General features: G+C 37.4%; 1 protein-coding gene across 2 annotated transcripts in view; it reads left to right on the top strand.

The window, feature by feature from the left end:
* LOC146000079 (uncharacterized) overlaps positions 1 to 12277 on the top strand; it is a 284676-nt gene extending 272399 nt beyond the window's left edge. Inside the window, exons 2-4 of one of the 2 annotated variants that reach the window (XM_083137412.1) lie at positions 1263 to 1418; positions 4148 to 4300; positions 12026 to 12277. In XM_083137412.1, coding sequence (XP_082993538.1) covers positions 1263 to 1418; positions 4148 to 4300; positions 12026 to 12184 — 468 coding nt within the window. In that variant the 3' untranslated portion in view covers positions 12185 to 12277. The remainder of the gene's footprint in view (positions 1 to 1262; positions 1419 to 4147; positions 4301 to 12025) is intronic. The other variant, XM_083137411.1, reaches the window with a different exon arrangement.
* The last annotated feature ends 9123 nt before the right edge of the window (positions 12278 to 21400 follow it).

Here is a 21400-nt window from a genome sequence, read left to right as displayed (position 1 = left end):
CCTGACTCTGGAGAGGCAAAAAAGCCAGAAGTGATTACTTTCTACAATCTCACAAAAGGAGGAGTGGATGTTGTAGATCGTCTGAAATCTGAATTTTCTGTTTCAAGAATAAGCAATCGCTGGCCTCTCACAATATTTTTCAGCCTCCTCAACATTGGAGTAATAAATGCTCAGATAATTTACAAAACAAATACAGGCGACTTGTTGGCTCGTAGAAAATTTGTTACGCAACTTAGTATGATGCTTACAAAACCACATATGATGAGACGGATGTCAGTTCCAAATGTATCACTTCGTCTGAAGGAGAAAATAAAAAGTATTGCAAGCATTGAAAGTCTGCCGAAAACTGAGAGAACTCTTGAATCAGAGGAAAAGTCCCGATGTGCCTATTGTCCCAAAAGAAAGAATCGATTCACATATCATTCATGTAGTAAGTGTTCCTCCCCAATATGTAAAGAACATACAGAAACAACTGTTTATGTTTGCCGTGAATGTGCTGCAAAAGAAGTTGACTCTGAATCTGATTAGAAACATCCTCAATTATAAAACATTTTGAATTTGAATTTATATCAATAATAAATTGTATTTTAATGTGCTTATTTGCATTAATGTTTTAAATATTCATAAAGAAGAATGCTGTAACAATGTAAAATGATTTCAATGTTCAATAAAACATGTTTGATAAAATATATTTTGCAAATATTAAGTGATAACTGAAAAAAAACAAGTTGTTAGAAAAAATCTAACACGCGAGTTATCGCGTGACACATGAAGGCGCGAGCGATCACGGGTTAACACTTCATCCATGGTGTTTATGGAGTGATTGAACAAAAGACTGACAGAAAACATGAATAGTGTATCCACGTGTCTTGCTTCAGTCTTATCTGTCAAACCTACAATTATCATGCAAGACTGGCGACAAAGGACCAGGCCTAAGTCTCGAAGCTTTCATTTCCACAACTCCTGTTCGATAGCCCAAGAGAATCTTTTCATCGTTGCATTGTTCTGTCATAAGAATGCCCGCCAGTTTCGTTTACAGACGCTAGCTGTATTGTTGCATTTTAAAATGAGAAATACCGGTAAGCATAATTTTTTAAGCAGTATATGATGTGATGAAATGGAAAGTCAAAGTCACGGTTAAATGCCAAACCTTAACTTTCTGCAGTTGACATTTGGACTAAGTGCGGCTTAGTTTCGGACCGATACGGTAACTGGCACCGAGAACATTTTAGAATCTATAGTTCAGTTTTTTTTCTTTTAAGTGCGAGAACAAGATATATCGCCTTACAAAGATAGAAGAATGTGATGTAGACGAGTGGAAGATTACACTAACGCCTCTTGAATTCACTACTGAGGGATGCCTAATCTATACAAAAGGAGGTGTTGAAATTCTCAAAAACATAAGCGCCAATATTGATGTAAGTAAACAGTTTAATTATGTGGAAAAAATAGCATAATTCATGTAAGATCAAAAACTATAGCATGAACTAAATAATGTTGAGTTAATCTAAGTCTTCTGTAAATATATTTAATTGTAGAGTTTATCATCTCTAGTTTATTAGCTTATTACCTTGACATTATTTTAACCATGATACATGCACGAATCGCATAAAAATCATATTCCACAACACAAGTTTCAGCCATGATGTCATTTTTCAAGTCTTTTTGTTTTTCGTCTTGGTAACTTCCAACAAGTACAAAAATAATATTTTAATGGCTATTTTCTAAGCATTTACTTCTGTCCAATAGGAAATCAATAATAAATCTTGATTTGTTTTGTTTTGAAAATAAATTTATTCTACAATCGTCGTGTGCCTCACACAATGAAAATATCACTCAAGACTATCTAGGATTAAAAGAACTTTTAGAAATACCCTGTCCACAATACTCTACAGGATTTTGTAAATAGAGTTCATTATAGTTAGACCATGGCATTATGATTATTTTGTGACCTTGTAATCTACGCGTTCTGGGTAGGCAAAGTGCGCAGTGGTTCGGATCCCACTGTCACCCTAATTAAACCATCTAAACATAATATACACTTATAACAAATTTCGTAGTTGGGTATGACTAGTACTGGTTGTCAGTTGTAGGTATGCGAAAAAATATGGAAATGTATGTTTTAGATTCACCTTGTGCTCAAATTGGTTAATCCGAACTGGCTTGCATGCTATGTTAAATAGACTTTTTCAATTGACCAGTACTTATATTTTTAATTACTCCTACACTGTGTTTTAAGGTAGAACCTCTTATCTCGTCTTCAGATAAACATATCTATTTTTGAGGTGGTGGGGATCGAACTTACGACGTACAGTGGGATCCATGAGTATTGCCGCGCAAATTGTCCATGACTATTTTCATTAATTTTTCTCTTACATCCTATGTATGTACGGATTTTTTGGTATGCTGGTGCAAAATTTTTCAGCAGCTTGTTTTGAGTTTTCGTTTAATTCTTGAAGCTCTTATTAGGTCAAGTAAAGTGCACGAACATGGTGATGGACAATTTGCACAGCAATAATCATGAATGCCACTCTACCCGGTGCGCTAACAAACTACACTTGACTCTTTATAACCTGGATAATTCGAATTATTAGATAATTCGAACATAAGTTTATTCCCCTGACATTCTTATTGTAACAAATGTTAAAAAATGAAAATGTAATTCGAATTCTCGAACCTTTTATTAAGACAATTCGAAAACAGCTATCCAGAGACAATCGTAGGGAAGAGAAAGTTTCTGTTTGTTGATAAGCAGGCTCCACCCTCTCCTCAATAACCTTGGATTGTCAACACCTTCTGTATGCTGATGTTTGTCGTTGAACCCCCACTGGCCAGTGATTTGTGAAAATCTTATCTGCCCTCCTATTGTCAGTTGTAATTAGTTAGGGTACTTTGTTCACAATGTTGAAGTGTGGTACATCGAAGCAAACCTTAGTGAAGACTTGTTTCACGCAATAAATGAAATCGAAGATTTTGTTACACGTGTAAAAATAAGCAAACAAAAATCACAAACTTCTTCAAGTGAAAACAGGTAGCTAATATTGATACGCTTGTTTGTGATTTGGTGTTATTACAGTGCACTTGAACGTGTTTTTCGTTTTCGTCGCTTAATTAAAATTGACAGAGGAATTGTTGTTGGCTTCCACTGTAGGATCAGGCACAAAATACGGCAATTTATACAGGAAGATCAAATGCATATCATTATTTTTTACATTGTACTATCGTAGGTCAGTTTTATTGGTTCTCCTTAGTAATGCCTGTTTCTCTGAGTTTCGAATTTTGGATAATTCGATTTTTTGCGTATCCCCTTCGAATTCGAATTAAAATGAGTTCACTGTATTTATTTTCTGATTATATTTTTATTGTCAATTCAGATATTGTGCTGTCACAGTCGAATCTGGTAATGCTTCCATTTATAGAGCAGCAGCGCAACATCTGCTTATACATTATCTATGCCATTATCGAAATTCGAATATTCTCGAATTAATCTGCAGTCTTTTTAGATATTAAAATTAATTATTGTGTGGTCTTTTTCGGTATTGGAAAATTATTTTGAGAAAGTATTTTATTTACAACTTCAATAATTTTATGTAAATATTGTAATAGCATGCAGGTTCATTGATACGTGTAAATATCGACCAATTTGCCTGTACGTCCAGTCCTAATTAGCCTAACTGTGCATTAAGTGGACATAAATCAACAACTCAAACAATCTATCGATAAGAACCCCTGAAACAATATTTTTTACCTCTTCCACGAAAATGTCGCTTCTTGAATTCGGAACTTTCTTCATAGTTCCTGAGTTAGGACGAGTCATCTACATACCAATCAAACCGGATGTGCGAAGACTCAAGAATTGTTGACAATAAGAACTATAGCTTGCAAAACAATAAACGAAATCTGAAAAAATCAGATTAGCTGCTTAATTGGAATTGTTTAATTGGAATAAATTTTACACAATCATTCTGATCTGGCGCGTAGCCCCATTATAAATTACTTAATTGGAATCATTTAATTGGAAAAAATTATTTTAATCTGGCGCGGGGCCCCCTTGAGCTGAGGGTCCTCGTCGGCCCGCTGGAACATTTTATATAATCCTAATGTATATTATATATGTATATTATCCTATTGTTTTTGTAAATTACAGATTGAAATTTCCGTTGTTAACAATGAGTTCAAGAAAGAGGAGAACTTGATAAACTATTTGTGTTACGACGGAGAAAGTCAAGAAGGAACTTTAATTTCATCAATAATCTTTATGTTCGGTTTCGAAAAGGAAGATTTCTGTGAAAGATATGAGGTAGGTGAGCCAACGGTGACACTCTAAGAAAACTAATCCTACAAATTGTACATGTAACCCATACCTAACAAAACTATAAGCATCATCCATTGGATATCAAGAATGTCCAAATTTGATTTAATCATGGATATCATTCATTTCTATATATGTATTATAGATCACTTTCTTGAAAACTATGAAATATTCACTTTGGATGTCGAATGTTTGATATGCAGGAGACATGTTTAAGACGTTTGAAAAGAAAATCCAAAACTTGTCCTGTCAAATTTTTCTATATCTAGTACATGTGCACATCTTATCGAAAATATCCTTATGTTTGTCCAAATTAAAAATACTACTTACACTTTAGAAAAGTATAACACCATTATAATACCATTAAGCCTTGTTTCCATTATATGAAAAACTAAATATGCTGACCAAGGCAGAAATTTATTTTATTACAAAACATAAACTAAACGTAACGTTTCAACCTTCTAGCAAGGTCTTCTTTAGACTCTTTACCAAGTACAAATGTAACAAGGTACAAAACAGGACGATATATATACTCAAAAATACTCTCCTCCAAACTATTAGAAAGTAGTTCTGGAACAATCTAGCAGGTGGCTTTCCCTTGTCAACTGTACTTTCACCTGAAAGAAAATGTGGTTGGACTCTATCTCACGCTCTATTCCCTTCATTCTTCTTCCTTCTTCTCTCCTCTTTCTCTCTTGTCCTTTAAACTCTTTCTAACACCTTCTTCCATTCTTTGATTAACTTCAGTCCCCAATTCCAGTTCATTATGTCTTCTTCACCTTTCTTCTCTATTTCTTTGGACTCCTTCCATTTTCTCACTAGTATTCTCTTCTCCCTTCGTGTCTGCTTAGCCTCATCCCACTCTATGTCATGTCCTGTTTCTCTAATGTCTTTAAATATCGCATTTCTATCTCTCTTAAGTCGTACATCATCCTATGTTGTTTCAACCTGTCTTTCAGCCTCTTTTTCGTTTCTTCTATGTACACACTCTGACATTCTTTACATTTCACTTCGTAGATAATCCCTTCCTCTTCCTCTTATCTGTAGTACACGTACAATACCTGTTTTGGAAAAGTGTTTAAAATTAAGTAAAACTCACATCCATTTACGTCATTGCTCGAATCATAGGGCGGGGAGATGACATAGTTCAGCTTGACAGAATTATGTAAAGCATCCCCCAGCTACCTTATTATCACCATGTAAAACGATTCACACTGAATAGTACGGTAAATGCATCAGTTGAATAAAAAGGAACATAAAGACTGTAGCTCTATCCTCCTTCTCATAGCCATTCTTTTCCAGCAATTTCCATAGGCTATTTATTTTGCCTTCTTTTTCACATTCTTTCGTGCATATTTTCTTGATTCTGTTCTCCATATTCTTTATAAAATTTATTTTTGTCACCTCACTTACATCACTTCTTTTGTGGCAGAATACCCCTGCTGCACACTTCTTCTGATGCCAAGCGGTTTCAATTTCTTGTCCTCTCTTCCTTTGCATCAATATATCTAGGTAGCTAATCTTGTCTTCTTCTTCTATTTCGAGTTCCAATAATATATATTTTTCTTCATCTTGTATTTCTTCGGCAAAAATGTCGAGCTGACTTTTCGTTCCCTTCCATATGCCAAAACAATCGTCCCCATATCTTCAAAACAGAATCATTTTGTCACCTCCTTTTTTTATCACTTTCTTTTCCCATTCATTCATAACCAATTCAGCCAATGCTGGTCTTAGGCTAGAACCTGTATTCAGTCCTTTACTCATTAACATTATTTTATCCCCCATCATACTGTAACCGTTATTCCAAATGGTTTCCAGCGCCATCTCTACCCTTTCACTATCCCATTCTCATATAATTTCTTTTCCCAATCTTTTTTTAATAATGTCCAAAACGTGTCCCCTCTTGATGCTCGGAAACATACTTTTCACGTCTAAGCTAAACATTGTTGTCTTCATCTCATTCAACGTATGACCTTTTATGAGGTCCACCGCTTGTTCACTGTTCTTAACTGCTCTGCTTTCTTGCTGTTACTAACACTTCAATAACTTTCTTTAATTTATTTTCCAAGGGTTCCAAAATATTGTTTCTGAAGTCCATTACTGGTCTCAACGTTTTCTCCTCTTTGTGTATCTTTGGAAAGTCTTTCAAACTTGGTAGCCTTCCTGTCTCCTTTATGCATTTCTTGAATCCTCTACTCCTACAGTCTTGTATGACCCTTTCTCTTATAGTTTGTTCTTCTTCTGTTCCACAAATCTCCCAATATCCGTTCTCTTTTAGGTCTTCATACTTCCTCTCGTACCATTCTCTTTCCATCACAACAATTGCTCCTCTTTTATCTACCTGCTCTATCACAACATCACTTCTTGTCTTGATTTTCTTCATCCCTTCCCTTTATTTTTGACTCAAATTATCTACTTTTCCTTGTTTTTCCATTTCTTTCTTCAGTATGGCTGCTGATCTTCTAATCTTGTATCTTTCTGGTTCTTCTTTTATGTGGAGCACTGCTTCAACAATGTCATATATGACTTCTACATATTCTACATTTCTTTCTTTAACTTTGAAACCTCTTCCTAGTTTTAAAAAAGCTTCCACTTCATTTGATAGGTCAACATTCCCTATTACCACAACTCTTCTTCTGGTATCATCCTCTTCTTCATCTTCTCTTCTTTCTTCTTTCCATCCTAGTCCCTCTCCTTTCTTCTTCAACTTATTTTTATTTTCTCTCTAAACTTCTCCTGCCAGCTTTTCATTTCGTAAAATGTATATTCTCTCGTAAAAATAATGAGAAAATCTTCAATAGATTTTTCAATTCTTGTCAGGTCCTCCTTTATTATTTTTACCTCCTTTCTTCTTGCACTTATTTCATTCTTTTTCTATTTTCTGAAAAAATATCTTCCATCTCGTGGTGTAGCAAACCACTCCATTCTTACTTCTTTCTAATCCTTTAGGCGCTGTGCCGCTCTCCAAACATTTTCTCAGAAAATTCTCTTGTTCGTCTTTGTGTATTTCTTTCCTCTTCAAGTCCTTCCAGTTGTTAATTTTCCACATCAGTCTTGGAAAATATCCAATTATAACACTATTAAGCAATTAAGCCTTGCTTCCATGATATGAAAAACTAAATATGCTGACCAAGGCAGAAATTTATTTTATTATAAAACATAAACTAAACGTAACGTTTCAACCTTCTAGCAAGGTCTTCTTCAGACTCTGTACCAAGTACAAATGTAACAAGGTACAAAAGAGGACAATATATATACTCTAAAATACTCCCCTCCAGACTATTAGAAAGTAGTTCTGGAACAATATAATAGGTGGCTTTCCCTTGTCAACTGTACTTCCACCTGAAAGAGAATGTGGTTGGACTCTATCTCACGCTCTATTTCCTTCATTCTTCTTCCCTCTTCTCTCCTCTTTTTCTCTTGTCCTTTCCACTCTTTCTAATACCTTCTTCCATTATTTGTTTAGCTTCAGCCCCCATTCCAGTTCATTGTGTCTTCTTCACCTTTCTTCTCTATTTCTTTGGACTCCTTCCATTTTCTCACTAGTATTCTCTTCTCCCTTCGTGTCTGCTTAGCCTCATCCCACTCTATGTCATGTCCTGTTTCTCTAATGTCTTTAAATATCGCATTTCTATCTCTCTTAAGTCGTACATCATCCTATGTTGTTTCAACCTGTCTTTCAGCCTCTTTTTCGTTTCTTCTATGTACACACTCTGACATTCTTTACATTTCACTTCGTAGATAATCCCTTCCTCTTCCTCTTATCTGTAGTACACGTACAATACCTGTTTTGGAAAAGTGTTTAAAATTAAGTAAAACTCACATCCATTTACGTCATTGCTCGAATCATAGGGCGGGGAGATGACATAGTTCAGCTTGACAGAATTATGTAAAGCATCCCCCAGCTACCTTATTATCACCATGTAAAACGATTCACACTGAATAGTACGGTAAATGCATCAGTTGAAAAAAAGGAACATAAAGACTGTAGCTCTTGCTGAATGTTTAAGTGTCTGGTTAAACGTTATTCACACGTGACGTAATGGCGAGCAAGGTTCTCTTAATTTCGTACGGTATCTAGGGAGCTCCATCTAAATCCTAACGCTGCAGTACTCCAACATATGTTTCACACGGGCAGCTATATCTCTATCTCTTTTGAATAAGTCAAATCAAGTATTTCATACTGGCATGTTGTCAGCCTAATGAGTGGAGATTCTTAGATCGTAATAGATTTGTTAGTAAATATGTCTACCTTGCTGAAATAGATGTATATTTTTTGATCACATTAACATTTTTACGTTTTGATCCATCGTCCTCAAGAATGGAGGAAGCGATACGTTATATGGACATAACAGTCTTAAAAAATATGTTCTCCATTTTCTAACTTTGAGAGATTTTATGTCTATTTAGATCTTATATGTGCTACCTCCGGCTAGACTTACTACCTCAGGCTCAGTGAATTAGTAAATTTACATGAAGCGTAGACATAATCAGGTACTACTTCAGTCGATAGTTGAGAATTTATTTATATATGTAATAAGACTGATCAGGGAACTAGAATATTTTCGCCTCGAACCATTTTATGTAGACTTTAAACTATCTCATGCACATCTCTTTTAAGGCTGTTAAAAGGGTTCCATACATGTGTATTCGAGTGCTGCACGAAGAGGATTTCTGTCGAACGCCAAATAGTTCGCACGGACGACGCTAAATAGCGTACCGAATCGAGAGCTTCTTCCTCCGAGCGAATAACACTCAAACAGGCAAAGCGAGCGGTATACGCTCGAAGCACAGTAGTACACGTACAACCGTCATTTGTCTGTCGTTGTGGGCCCTCAAATATGGATCGTGAGGTGAAAGACGCAGTGAAATTCAAAATTAAGTGAACAAAGTCATCATCTCCACGGTAAAATGAATTTTCTTCTGTCTTACCGATCCATAGCGATATATGAAAATGAAGCAGATGATTGTAGCCTGAAACTGCGAGGACGTATATTTTACATTTATGTGTCTATGATTATTGTGTGTATTAGGTTGGTTCGAAAAAACACTTTTTTCAAAATTGGCTTACGGCTAGTGCCAATTTTTGGCCAAATTGGCTCAATAATGTGTGCAAAATTTCAGCTCGATCGGTGCATGTCTTCATCGTACCTAAAGTTTGAAAAAAATTGAAAAAAGTAAGTTTTGTTTTGTTGAAACTTTTTAAAAATATTTTTTCTTTTCCTTGTGATGCTATTCTGCATGTAGATCAACTCTAAATGATGTAAACAACGCTAGAAATTATAATAATGAGCATTGCCGGACCTTTTTAGGCATACTTAAGGCCTAAACGTAAACCAACATTTGAGAAGAATAGACAAAAAGGGGGGGTTGTTTTTTTATTACGTTTGTGTTAGTTGTGAAGAAATCAAATCATTTAAAACTTTTTTTCTTTTTTAGAAAATAGCCCAGAACTCACCACGAGGAGATGGCTGCAGTTCGAGTTCCGCCTATGCATATATTGGTTTAGTACGCTATGCAACGATCAGGCGGTTGCTTTATTCCTATGTAGTAGTTTAGTGCTCCGCCTTAGTGGAAAACTTCTGAAGATGGTCCCGAGACTTCAACATTGCAAAATAAACTTATGGCACTTCTCTTTGCCACACAATGACGCTGCCGCCTTCTTCTCCCGGATAAGAAGCTGATATTATGTTGTCCTGAAGTTGTTCCAAGTGTCATGTCAACGGTGGTTCAGTCAATTTGCACTTAATTAAACCAATCAATCATGTCGACTTAGTATTCGGCGTCTACCTTAATCTCCGTCACTGCGAATTCTCACGTGGCTTTCGGAGATGAAGATGTTCCTACTTTTAGCATTCTAAAAGTAGCTAGAAGAGCGGCTTTCCGTTTAGAAATTTTGGTCCTGTAAACCGCACTGGCGAAGATAGGAAGTTTCAGTCTCATTTGCTGGAAAGGTTCTGTCGAAGACTTTTGTCTTTTAGAAGGGTTGAACTCATTGTCTGAATCCGAAGCTCACTCCGTCTCAGTTTCATTTGTAAGAACTTCAGCGGTAGAACTTGAGGCACCTCCATGATTTTTGTTTGGTTTAGATCTTCCTTCTTTACGACGAGTCTGTTTTGGTCGACGTTTAGTCTCTTTTATGTCTAAACTTCCAATAAACATCTTCCTTTCAGTGCGCTGATCAATCAAGAAGGGCATTTCCAACGAAGGAATCGATTTCCTTTTTCCACAACTGCAATGAACAAGTGTGTTGATGCACTTACACGTTGCTATATCAAAGTTGTATTAGCAGTCTTCTGAAATTCAGCCACTTTAGAAGCATTGGATGGCTCTTTATCGACTTCTGAAGCTGACGGATGTGCGAATGATACTCCAATATTCGGGGTATGATTCTTCGTTCTCTTAAGACAGTATCTCCGAATCTGGTTTACTTTAAGGGCAACTAATTTAGCTATTTCTTTGGCAGATGGATCCTTCTTAGAATCGAGCTCTCTTTATAATCTTCTCTCTCTCCCACAAAAAAAAAGTTTAAGGACACAAGCCACAGTCGACAACTGCGCTTCATAAAGTTCCTGTGGCACTCCAATTATGTAGTGAACAAAATCACTGCATCTCAAACCTAACCACAACCAGACCACGCTATCACTCTGGCAGCACTGAGACCGATTGATTGATTGATTGATTTGGTGCTGTAAGTCCACTTTATGCACAGTAAGGCTAATCGGGACTGGACTACAGTTGAAAGTAGGATCCGAACCGCTGTGTGCCTCCACCGGGTATCACTGAGACCGATACTAATCTGTTGTTGACGTTTGCAACTTCGGCGAGTCCATTACGCATTGCAGCGGCGGAATTGGATTGATTCACCCACCTCCTCGTAGCTCAGATTTCGCAGCAAAGTAGACTGGTCCTTTGTATTTTTTTTCTGATAACACTTTCTTAGCAATAACATGGTGACGTAGTTATTAAGGAATATTGTGCTAGGCGTGAAAAGAAAAAGTGTTCAGATAATTTATTTACCCGGTGAGTAATGATCTTAACTCGGACTTGATCAATGTAAAAAATTATTGCTTCGCACACTTCAAACACAAATATATCTTTAAAAAAGTTATTTGACTAATGAGAAACGATAAAAACCTAATATATCCGTACAAAATAGCTTTTGTATCCAATTCAAATCACGTAAAATAAAAGTCCATTAAGCCTATTTTTCCCAAATTTTGGTTTAAGTTTAGGCCTTAAGTATGCCTTAAGAGGTCCGGCAATGCCCATTATTATTATTTCTAGCCTTGTTTACATAATTTAGAGTTGATCTACATGCAAAATACCATCACTAGGGAAAAAAATATTTTTTAAATTTTTCACCAAAACTTACTTTTTTCATTTTTTTTTCAAACGTTAGGTATGATGTGGCACCTGAAGACTTGCACCGATCGAGCTGAAATTTTATACACGTATTATTGAGCCAATTTGGCCAATAGCACTAGCGGTAAGCCAATTTCGAAAAAAGTGTTTTTTCAAACCACCCTAGTGTGTATGGGAGAAGGATTATATATATGTATGTATGTATGTATATATATATATATATATATATATATATACATATATATATATATGTGTGTGTGTGTGTGTGTGTGTATGTATGCATATATATATATATATATATATATATATATATATATATATATATATATATATTGTTTTTACTTTCAGGGAATTATGGACCCTGGATATGTGCGTGAGTTCGATTTCACAGATTATGCAAAGCAGTTCAAACGCTTTGATGGTGAATATGTTATTAACCTACGTTTAAATGAAACAGACGGAACGGTAATCTTATGTTACGACGCCACATTCTCTTTCAAGCCATAAGCATGTTTCACATGTTGAAGTAGAGATGTTACAATAATAAACACAGGTTCAATATTTTCAGTTTGTTCGAAATATTATTAGTAATGTTGAGTAAATAAAATACTTTATCATTAATCTGTTTGTTTCTTCCATTTCTTTTTGGACTAATTCCCTACTTATATCTACAGGAAATGAGCTAGGGTCGGTTCAATAGACTGTTAAGTGGCAAGTTACAAATTCTATAATTGAGAGGAATGAAAAATATGATATCAGCATTTTGCACTCACTGTTATTCTTTGACGTTTAAATGTTTATATTCATGCATTTACAGATGGTATTGGTTTTCGCAACTCGGTTACTGTGGGACAACAGGAGTCCCGGGTTCGAATTCCGGCTTGGGCATTCTTTAGGAGTGTTTCTTCATTAGTTTCATCATGTCATCACTCATAGTTTTTGCGATTATCCAAAAGTGGGAGAAAAGGGAAGTGAAATAAACCAAATTCATCAACCAATCACAACAGATGGTGGAAGGATCGCATCCCATTTCGCCTAATTCCGTTACTTAACACAGTGGAAGATTATACGAGTCGTTCGATTCCACTTTAAACTGTAGGTCCACAGATTTATCTTTCCGTGCATAACGTGAACACACGGGTCGACCTGTAGTCAATAAAAGTCTTGACGTCACTCGTTTATTCAAACCCTATTTGTTAGTTATGTTGTATCAAAAAATATAAACCACTAAACTAATATTAAGTGATCGTTAAACGGTTGATTTCTAATGATTCTTCAGATAATTATAATGACGTAATTTGAATAATGGTGTTACGAGCCGATTCATTAGATTCCCTACTTTATTCGTTTAGTACATAATGTAGTTTGACTCATTTCTATCGTCAGATTATTGTGGCATTTTCCACTTACAAATTTCAGATAATATACCGCTGTAGAAGGGAGAGCCTTGTAGTAGGATTGTGAAAGAGCTTTACGTTGCGGCATGTGGAGACTGGTAGATGAAATTTATAGATTAGGAACTCGGTTTTAATTTTGCCCTTCATGATTTTATGCAAGAATTTTATGTCTGCTAAATGGCGACGAATATGTGGTGACTGGATATTCAAAATATGCATAATATCTGTTTCATGGAGGTGTCTGACAGAAGGTATTCTATGGCAAGGAGAAAAGCTGAGGACAGAATCAATCCTTGAAAGATTAGTTTTAGAAGGCATGGTCCAGAATAGGGAAATAAGGAATTTGAAAAATATGCTAAAAATGGAATTAACATGTAATTTACGTGTGTGTAGATACAAAATAAATTCACAGTAAGTAACTGTAGTATTTTTTTCTAAATCCTGTAGGCCCTTCGACACTTCGACTTTTATATCTTTGACTAATGTACGAGTTAGCACCCATGGCCAAATTATTGCCTCAATTCTGTAATCCGCAGACAATGTACAATGTAAATTCACAGGTACAGACGTATTTCATGTTCACGAAATGTCTACAGAAGACCTATGCGGCCGGAAGAGTGTGAATACACAGATGTGAGGATAATTTGAGTGTGATCAAAAGGCGTTATCTTATGGAGATACCTAAAAGTCTCAAAAATTTAAGAAGGGGAAGAAGGACTATTGGTTGGACTATTAGTTTACCACGACTTTACTTCATAGCTCTCGTAATCATGTACGGTCCTATAGGTGGGTGCGGAGCCTGGGACATACAATATTCGTCGGGCTTATAATTAAAATTTATCTGATTGTTTTCTTAATTTGAAGTACAGGTGCCCTATATAATCATAATATGAACATTATTACATTTAATTCATGCGATATATATCACATTATTATCTCAGAGCAATATACATAGCTTGTGGAAAGTTAAAACTGATGCACTCGTGGTGCGAAGTTCATTACATTTAATTAAAAAACTTGGTGTGTTCAATATCAAACTGTTACTTTAACTACAAAAGTTGCAATATTTAACCATACCCAAAAACATAATTCTGTTACTTTTGACATTAAATTTTGACGCTATAATGAATTTACATTGTGTCATATAAAAATATATATTCGGTTCATGATTCTATTCTATACTTAAACGAACGATACGTATTAACAATTTTTTTAGACAAATATTTGAAGACGATTTTCATGTAGTAGCATAAGAACACGATTTCCGTAATTTTGAACATGTTTAAGTATGACAAAATATTGCCACCCCCTAGGGCCCGGCTGTGCATGTAATTTCGGAGACTCTGATTTGTTGATGGGAGATACTCGTCCGTGCATGAGAATAGTACTTGTTTTTAGATTTGCAGATAACTACCCTGAAATACATGGAATTTTCCTCAGTCGGCAAAAAAAAAAAAATATCTTGCTATGTATACATACTGCCGCGTAACCACACTATATCAACACCGATCAAAGGAATTCTCTTCCACAACAGTTTCTTTATTGCGAAATGATCGATCCATTTCCTGCATCCTGCATTGTAAAGGACACAGCATTAAGAACATATTGTACACAGGCTTAAGCTCCACATGCAATCCGTAAACATACCCGTTTAGCCTTCTTCCCTCCAGCATTTTTTTTTAATATATAATGAACAAAGAACATTACATCCGTCGGGAAAGTAAAATGTGTGTATATTATACACTTTCCGAAATGTATCTTTACATCTGACCTTGAATTGACGTCATTGTCGACCGTGAATATCTCGGTTGCGACGAAAGCTCCATAGTCAGACGGAAGTGGAAGAGTTCAGTGATTTATCTGCACAGCCCCATACATAGAAATGTTGGTGCCCTAGGCAGGAGTGTAGTTTGACACATACCTTCCTCCCCTCCGCACATGCGAAGCAACAACACGTGTGTTGTTTGATACTTTCTTCTCATACATGGTTTGTGATATTTAATCCTGCAAATTTTGAAATGAGGAAATACTGAATAATTTAATAATAAATAATATAGGTTATATTTAAAGGTTCGTAGTTTCCATTTCTGATTGTAAAATAAGATTAAGCATATTTAGGACTATTTCAGGTATGTCTTATTGTCTGAGAAACATCTTTAAAAACATGCTATTAGTAGATTTAGGGAAACAGAAAATTCCAGCTGTGTGTTATCACCAGAATATCAATATACTGCGCTTCCAGAACCAAAATTGTCCCACTCAGGGTCCTCTGAAGTCAGTTCGAAGCAACGTATTGCGATGAAACTTGGTATGAAGTCTTTGAAAACCATGGAAAAGTGAATGCTGGTGGAAAAAATAGTTCAATTTTTCACAACCAGGTACAATGTGGTGCTGAAAATTAAATTTTTCCTACTCAGAGTCTTCTAGAGCCCGGACGATAAAACGGATTGCGGTGAAACGTGATGTAGAGGTTATGGAGTCCATGGGGAAGTGACTGATGACGAAAAGAAATAAAATAGTTAAAATTTTCAGCACCAGGTTGAAATTTGCCGCTCAAGTAAAACAACCAGTAATTTCCTCGCTTTCCAGTTTTCACCAGCGTGCATCAGAATGGTGCACGAAAAATTACGTCAATTTCGGTGAAATTCGGAAAGCTTTATACTGAAAGAAATTAAAGCTAGATTCGGAATGTGCACGCATATTTGCGATTATCAGGAAAAAATCACAATCTGTGACTAAATCACATAAGATATAACATGAATATTTGCAACGTCCCACCACGTAATCGCCACACCTCAATTAGGAGGACAGCAAAAGTCTACCCATTTCTCAGGGCTTGCTGGGTAAAACGTGAACAACAGCTTTATATATATATTGATGCGTTCACTGGTTTCAATTACTTAAACTACGGGGATCGTTACTGTGAACGCTTTAGGGGTCAGATGGTAGAGCTAGGTTACGTTTATGGTCCCCATACAATCTCACTGACAGGCTTCTGGCAGGGAGTGGAATGATGTCAAGGGATGTAGACGACGTACATCTTACCTCTCGGCCAAGCGGTTGTGTGTGGACGTCAGGCGACAGAGCACGGAGTCCTGAGTTCGACGGCCCACGGTCTTCTTGCCCGTGGCTGGCGACGAAGCACACGCTGGTCTTGGAGTATCGGCCCTAGAAAAGGCGCCGGGACGGTGGTCTGTCCGACGGCTACAAGTTGTAAGCCGTGGTGCCGAAGATAGTCAACTGCGGTTGCCTTAGGCGAAAGCTTCGTCTCGGTTTCCCGAGCCGGGCTGAGACCTGGCAGGTGTCGAGGTCTTCGCCTGGGTTTCTTCTGAAGGTCCTTGAATTCTGAGACTTGACTGAGACGACTGAGCCCACTGAGCGACTGAGCCCTCTGAGCCTTCTGAGCCTCGAATTCTGGTGCTTAGGTCTTTTAAGCTGCTGGCAAATACTTCCTAGCTGCTTCGACAGCACTTCCGTATTTGCCAGCCGATGGCGGGCTTGAACCCGGTAGTATCGAAGAATGCCGTGTCTCCTGACGTCATGTGTTTCCGCTATTTGTGGAATGCTATGTTGTGTTGTAAATTGTCGCTTGACCGAGCACTGATGTCTGGCGAGAGATTTTACCTTTTTTTACAGAGTCTCCCTTGAATCGTTCCACATTCCCCTGCTCGTGGAGTATCCACAGGCTTGTGGTTACCCATCACCTTGAGAAAGATTATATGAGGTTAGTTTATTTGACCTAAAAAAAAAATAATTACATAATATTGTGAGGTAAGGTTCCCGTTGACCGATGGATTACATAATTGATTATACCTTCACCTGTTGATATGCACACAAGAAATTCTTGCTTACGTTGCAGTGTTCATGCATTCTTTTGTACATAAGCAAGAAAATAGATATACACCCAAGAAATTCGTTGTTTTTTGTTTTTTTGTTGTTTTTTTTGTTATTGCAGTGTCTATATGCTAGTAGTGTTCCGGACCTTGTGCACTGATAATATTTGTGTTGTTGTTTTTATGGTATTTACCTTATTATTACTACCCTAATTCATGAATAAACTAATTTTTACATAATTTTTGCAGTATTATTTGTTTAGAATACTGTCCCTTGTTTAGACTGCATGTCGTGAGGTGGAAGTCGTTAAACTTAAAATAATTGTATACAGCTTAATTGCATAAAGAACTAACGACTTGTGATGTTTCTTTTCTTTTGTTGGTTACACACTGTGAATCGAAGCACTTATACACTGTTTGTTTTGAAGCACTTTTATACAGATTGTTTTGAGCACTTACGTGTGTCGCCAAGGGTGACGACACGTAGCTCTGTTTCGATGCACTGATTGAAACACAGGGGGGTGGAGGAGGTTAGAGTCCTGGCGTCGAAGATGTTGGTACTCCTCTGGGCTGCTTCCGGATGGAATGACGTCTGTCCCTTAGCCGAGAGTTGGGGTGAGTATAGAAGGAGAGTGTGGGAAATGTATTCTTGCGAGTAGATAGACTGTGAGGGAGGATTGCGTTTCACTTTGAGGGTTTGAATTTGCGGAGCTGCTGATGGGATTGGGGGAGCTTGATGTGTGGGGACTGCCATAGAGATTGTTTGGGGCGGAGGGGGAGGTCATACTAATGGGCGAGATAACGACGGCAAAGGTGCACTTATAGTTGGAATTTCGTAGTCGTTAACCTTTCGAATGGGTTTTTTACAAGTTCTGATTTTGTAATACAAGTAAACGAGGATTATACTGAGCGTTAGAATAACGAATAAGGCAATGGATAAATATGACGCAACATGACTTGGGGATTGGAGGAGAACGTGGGGTGAGAGAGCATTAGCTTTCTCGGGATAAAAGTAACGGAATTGAACGAAATATTAGTTTTAGCAATGTGGGATGTGTCGTTGCAGAATAATTAATGTTCACTGCTACATTCTTATTTATTTATTAATGATTTACTTATTAAAATAAAGCATAAGTTTATGCATTATTGATATTTGTCCATAATGTTAGTGTTGTTAATATTAATGTTATTATTTCTCACTTTTGATTTGTTATTATTGTTAATAAAGAATAGTTTGAAACGAGAAGAATCGAGTATTCCTGAGCCAACAATTCTAGCTTCCTAACATGAATGCGCTTCTTTATTTATGCTTTGTGAGCTTTGTTATATTCTTCAGCCCAAACTGTGTCATACACACAGCAATTCTGGGCTGTCAGCATAATCTACTGACACAGTGAAGTGCTGACTTTCATTGGATTGATGAGTTTGCTTAAGTCTATGCTTTTCCATACGTGGTTCCCAAGGACACACGAATTCTGTGGAGTAAGCATATACGCGATGCACGCTGTTTCAACTAATTCGTGTGAATCACTAGTTTGAAACAATTCATCGTGCTTTCTGTGTTGTTGGTTTTATGTCTTGTGCGCGTGTAAAAATTACTGTTTCTTGTAGCCATGCTATGCTCGGAAAAGTTTCTCTTTTCTTTCCGTTTCGTTATTCTGATTTGCGAGAAAAAAAAAATCAATCTGGCAACACTGGAGTTGTGTTAATTCGAATATGTGTTTACATTAAAATAAATGCAGTGGTTAACGTATGGGAGAGCCATGGATAAGAGAAAGGAGAATTAGTGCAGTGATTGGGTGTTTAGTGAGTTTTGAAGGAGCATGGGGGGGGGGGGCGACATTGGAGCATGTGCCTGGTGAGTACACAACAAAAACTAGTTTTTCTTTTCTTTTAATCTGCAGCACTGTGAGAGGGATCTGTCTGTTCGTCTGTGTCAGAGAGATCGCCCTCAAAGCGAGGCTTTAGTCTAGCAATTGAGAACGTATCGACTTTCTTTCTATTTCGACCATCTTTGAATGAAACCTTGTAAGAATTCGCGTCCATTTTCTCTACTATTTTACCTCTAAACTTGTAGTAGATGGCAAAAGCGCGGGGGGTGTTTGGGGCAGGTGTATTTTCGAGGATCCAAACATCTTGTCCTACCGTATATTCGGTTTGCTGAGTAATACTATCCGAATATTTCTTTTGCTGTAGAAAGCGCTTCTTTAAATTGTCGTGAGCCAACTTGCGAATGTCTTTTAACTGTTCCAGCCGTTTTTCATTTGTAGGGGCCGTTGCTTGTGGGGGGGATGGGATGACTGCGTCTATCAGCAGACGTGGTTCGAACCCGTGTAACAAATAAAATGCACTTTGGCGGGCAGAGTCGTGGAAGCTTATGTTGTGAGCTTGTACGGCAGATTGCAAATAATCTTGCCATTTACCTTTTGTTGTGAGAACGTAGGGCTTAATGATATTCTTAATGTAATTGAAGGATGCTTCCACTAAGCCGTTTGTGTAATGAGCCGCAGTATTTACGTATTTTAGCTGTATGCCCGTTAACTGAGCTAGCTCATGCATTAGATTTGAGGTATTTGAAGACGATTTATCAAGAACGATCGTAGCTGGGAGACCAAACCTGAGGAAAACACAATGAAAAAGTGCGTCAGCAATTGATTTGGCATCGTGATTCGGAATGGTGGTCGCAACGACGTACCTTGTACAACTATCCACTACAGATAAAAAATACTTGTGACCTTTAGTATTTGACGCAAGGGGGCCGCAAACATCTAAATGAATCTTCTTGAACGGAACTTCTTCCGGTTCGGAATGCTGTAATGTGTGTTGCCTAGCGCCAGGATGACGCTTAGCTATTTGGCATGGCACACACTTTCTCACTTGGTCATACACAAAGCGTTTCATGTCTGGTATGTAATACCGAGATACAAGGTGCTTGTAAGTTTTATTTGCTCCCTGATGAGCGTTCATGTTCTGATTAGCGTGCACAAGTTCGAACACTTCTTTGCGGTTCGCTTTGGGTACGCAAACCTGTTTCTTGTAACCGTTTGCGAATCTGGTAAGCCTATGGAGCAGACCGTTCTCAAGAGTGAAAGAATACGCTGTTTTTTCATACTTAGGGTTAGCTGAGGGGTCGTCTTCTAATATTTTAATTATGTTGCCAAAGTAGGGGTCTTGTCTTTGTGCGGTAGCCATGTCAAAAGACTGGGCTTGGATGGAAAATACCTGGCGCGCCATGTCTTCGCTATCGGAATCAACTTCATCGTCGCGATTAGCCGTATTTACAGGTTGGCGACTTAAGCAGTCGGCCAGTGCATTATTAGCCGACGAAATGTGCTGAATATCAAAGTCGAACTCTTGAAAAAAAAATGGCCTTCCTTGCTAGCAACGAATTTTCAGCTTTGGTTGTTTTCAAATAAGACAGCGCATGATTATCCGTAAAAACCGTGAATTTAGAGTTTATGAGAAAATATCTAAAAGTCTTTAGTACATATTGCGCTGCTGTGATCTCGAGTGTGAAAACATCATATTTCTTCTCGGTGTCTGTAAGACAGCGACTACAGTATGCTATTACGGAACGCGTACCGTCTTTTTCTTCCTGGAGGAGGGCCCCAGCGATGCCCACGTATGAAGCATCCACGAATACGAGCGTTTTCTTCCGTGAGTCGTAGCTTTTAAGAACGGGCGCAGTTGTTATCATGGTTTTTAACTTATTAAAAGCTTCTTGATGAGTTTCGGTCCATTGGAACTTGACATTCTTTTTCAGCAAGCGAAATAAACATTCCGCGGGGACATGGAAACCGGATAAGAACTTCCGTATGAAGTTAATAAGCCCGAGGAAACTTTTTAGATTCTTCTTCGACTTCGGCTGGGGGAAGTCTGTGATAGCCTTGATAATGTGGTCCGATATTCGGGTGCCCTTTTGAGAGACAAGGTGGCCCAAGATGGGGACCTCGTTATACAAATATTTGCATTTCTTAGTTGTTAAAAAATCATTTCCTAAAATGCAAGGCATGCTATTTGATTCAATTATTCTAAATGCGTGAGAGTATTTAAATTTACCTACTCTCAGTTGTAAAACCGCTATTTCAGATAAATTCACCTGATATCCAGTTACACCTTTTATTGTAGTTTTTGCTTGAATTATTTTTGCACCTGACGGTACAATGCTCTTGCTACAGATGGATATTTGTGAACCTGTATCGATCATGAGCTCGATTGATTTATTGTTAAGGGTGGCCTTTAAATAAGGTAAACTGTCTTTTTCTACCAATGTTTCTGTATGTTGAACGGTACGAGATCGGGTTGGCGCTTGACTCGTACCCCTATTTAGTTTAAAGAATCCTCTGGTTTATAAAAACAAGAATTTGATTCATGGTTTCTTAATCCACAGTATTCACAAGGGTTTTGATACAATGGACGGGGATTAGCGTTACGGTTACCCCCGCGTCCTCTTGAATTCGAACGGGTTGACCTAGACGTTCCTCTAAAATACC

The sequence above is a fragment of the Lepisma saccharinum genome, chromosome 16 (genome assembly GCF_977018435.1).
Source record: "Lepisma saccharinum chromosome 16, izLepSacc3.1, whole genome shotgun sequence".
Lineage (NCBI taxonomy): Eukaryota > Metazoa > Arthropoda > Insecta > Zygentoma > Lepismatidae > Lepisma > Lepisma saccharinum.
Note: the sequence above shows the minus strand (reverse complement) of the source record. Positions and strands in the feature narration are given on the sequence as shown.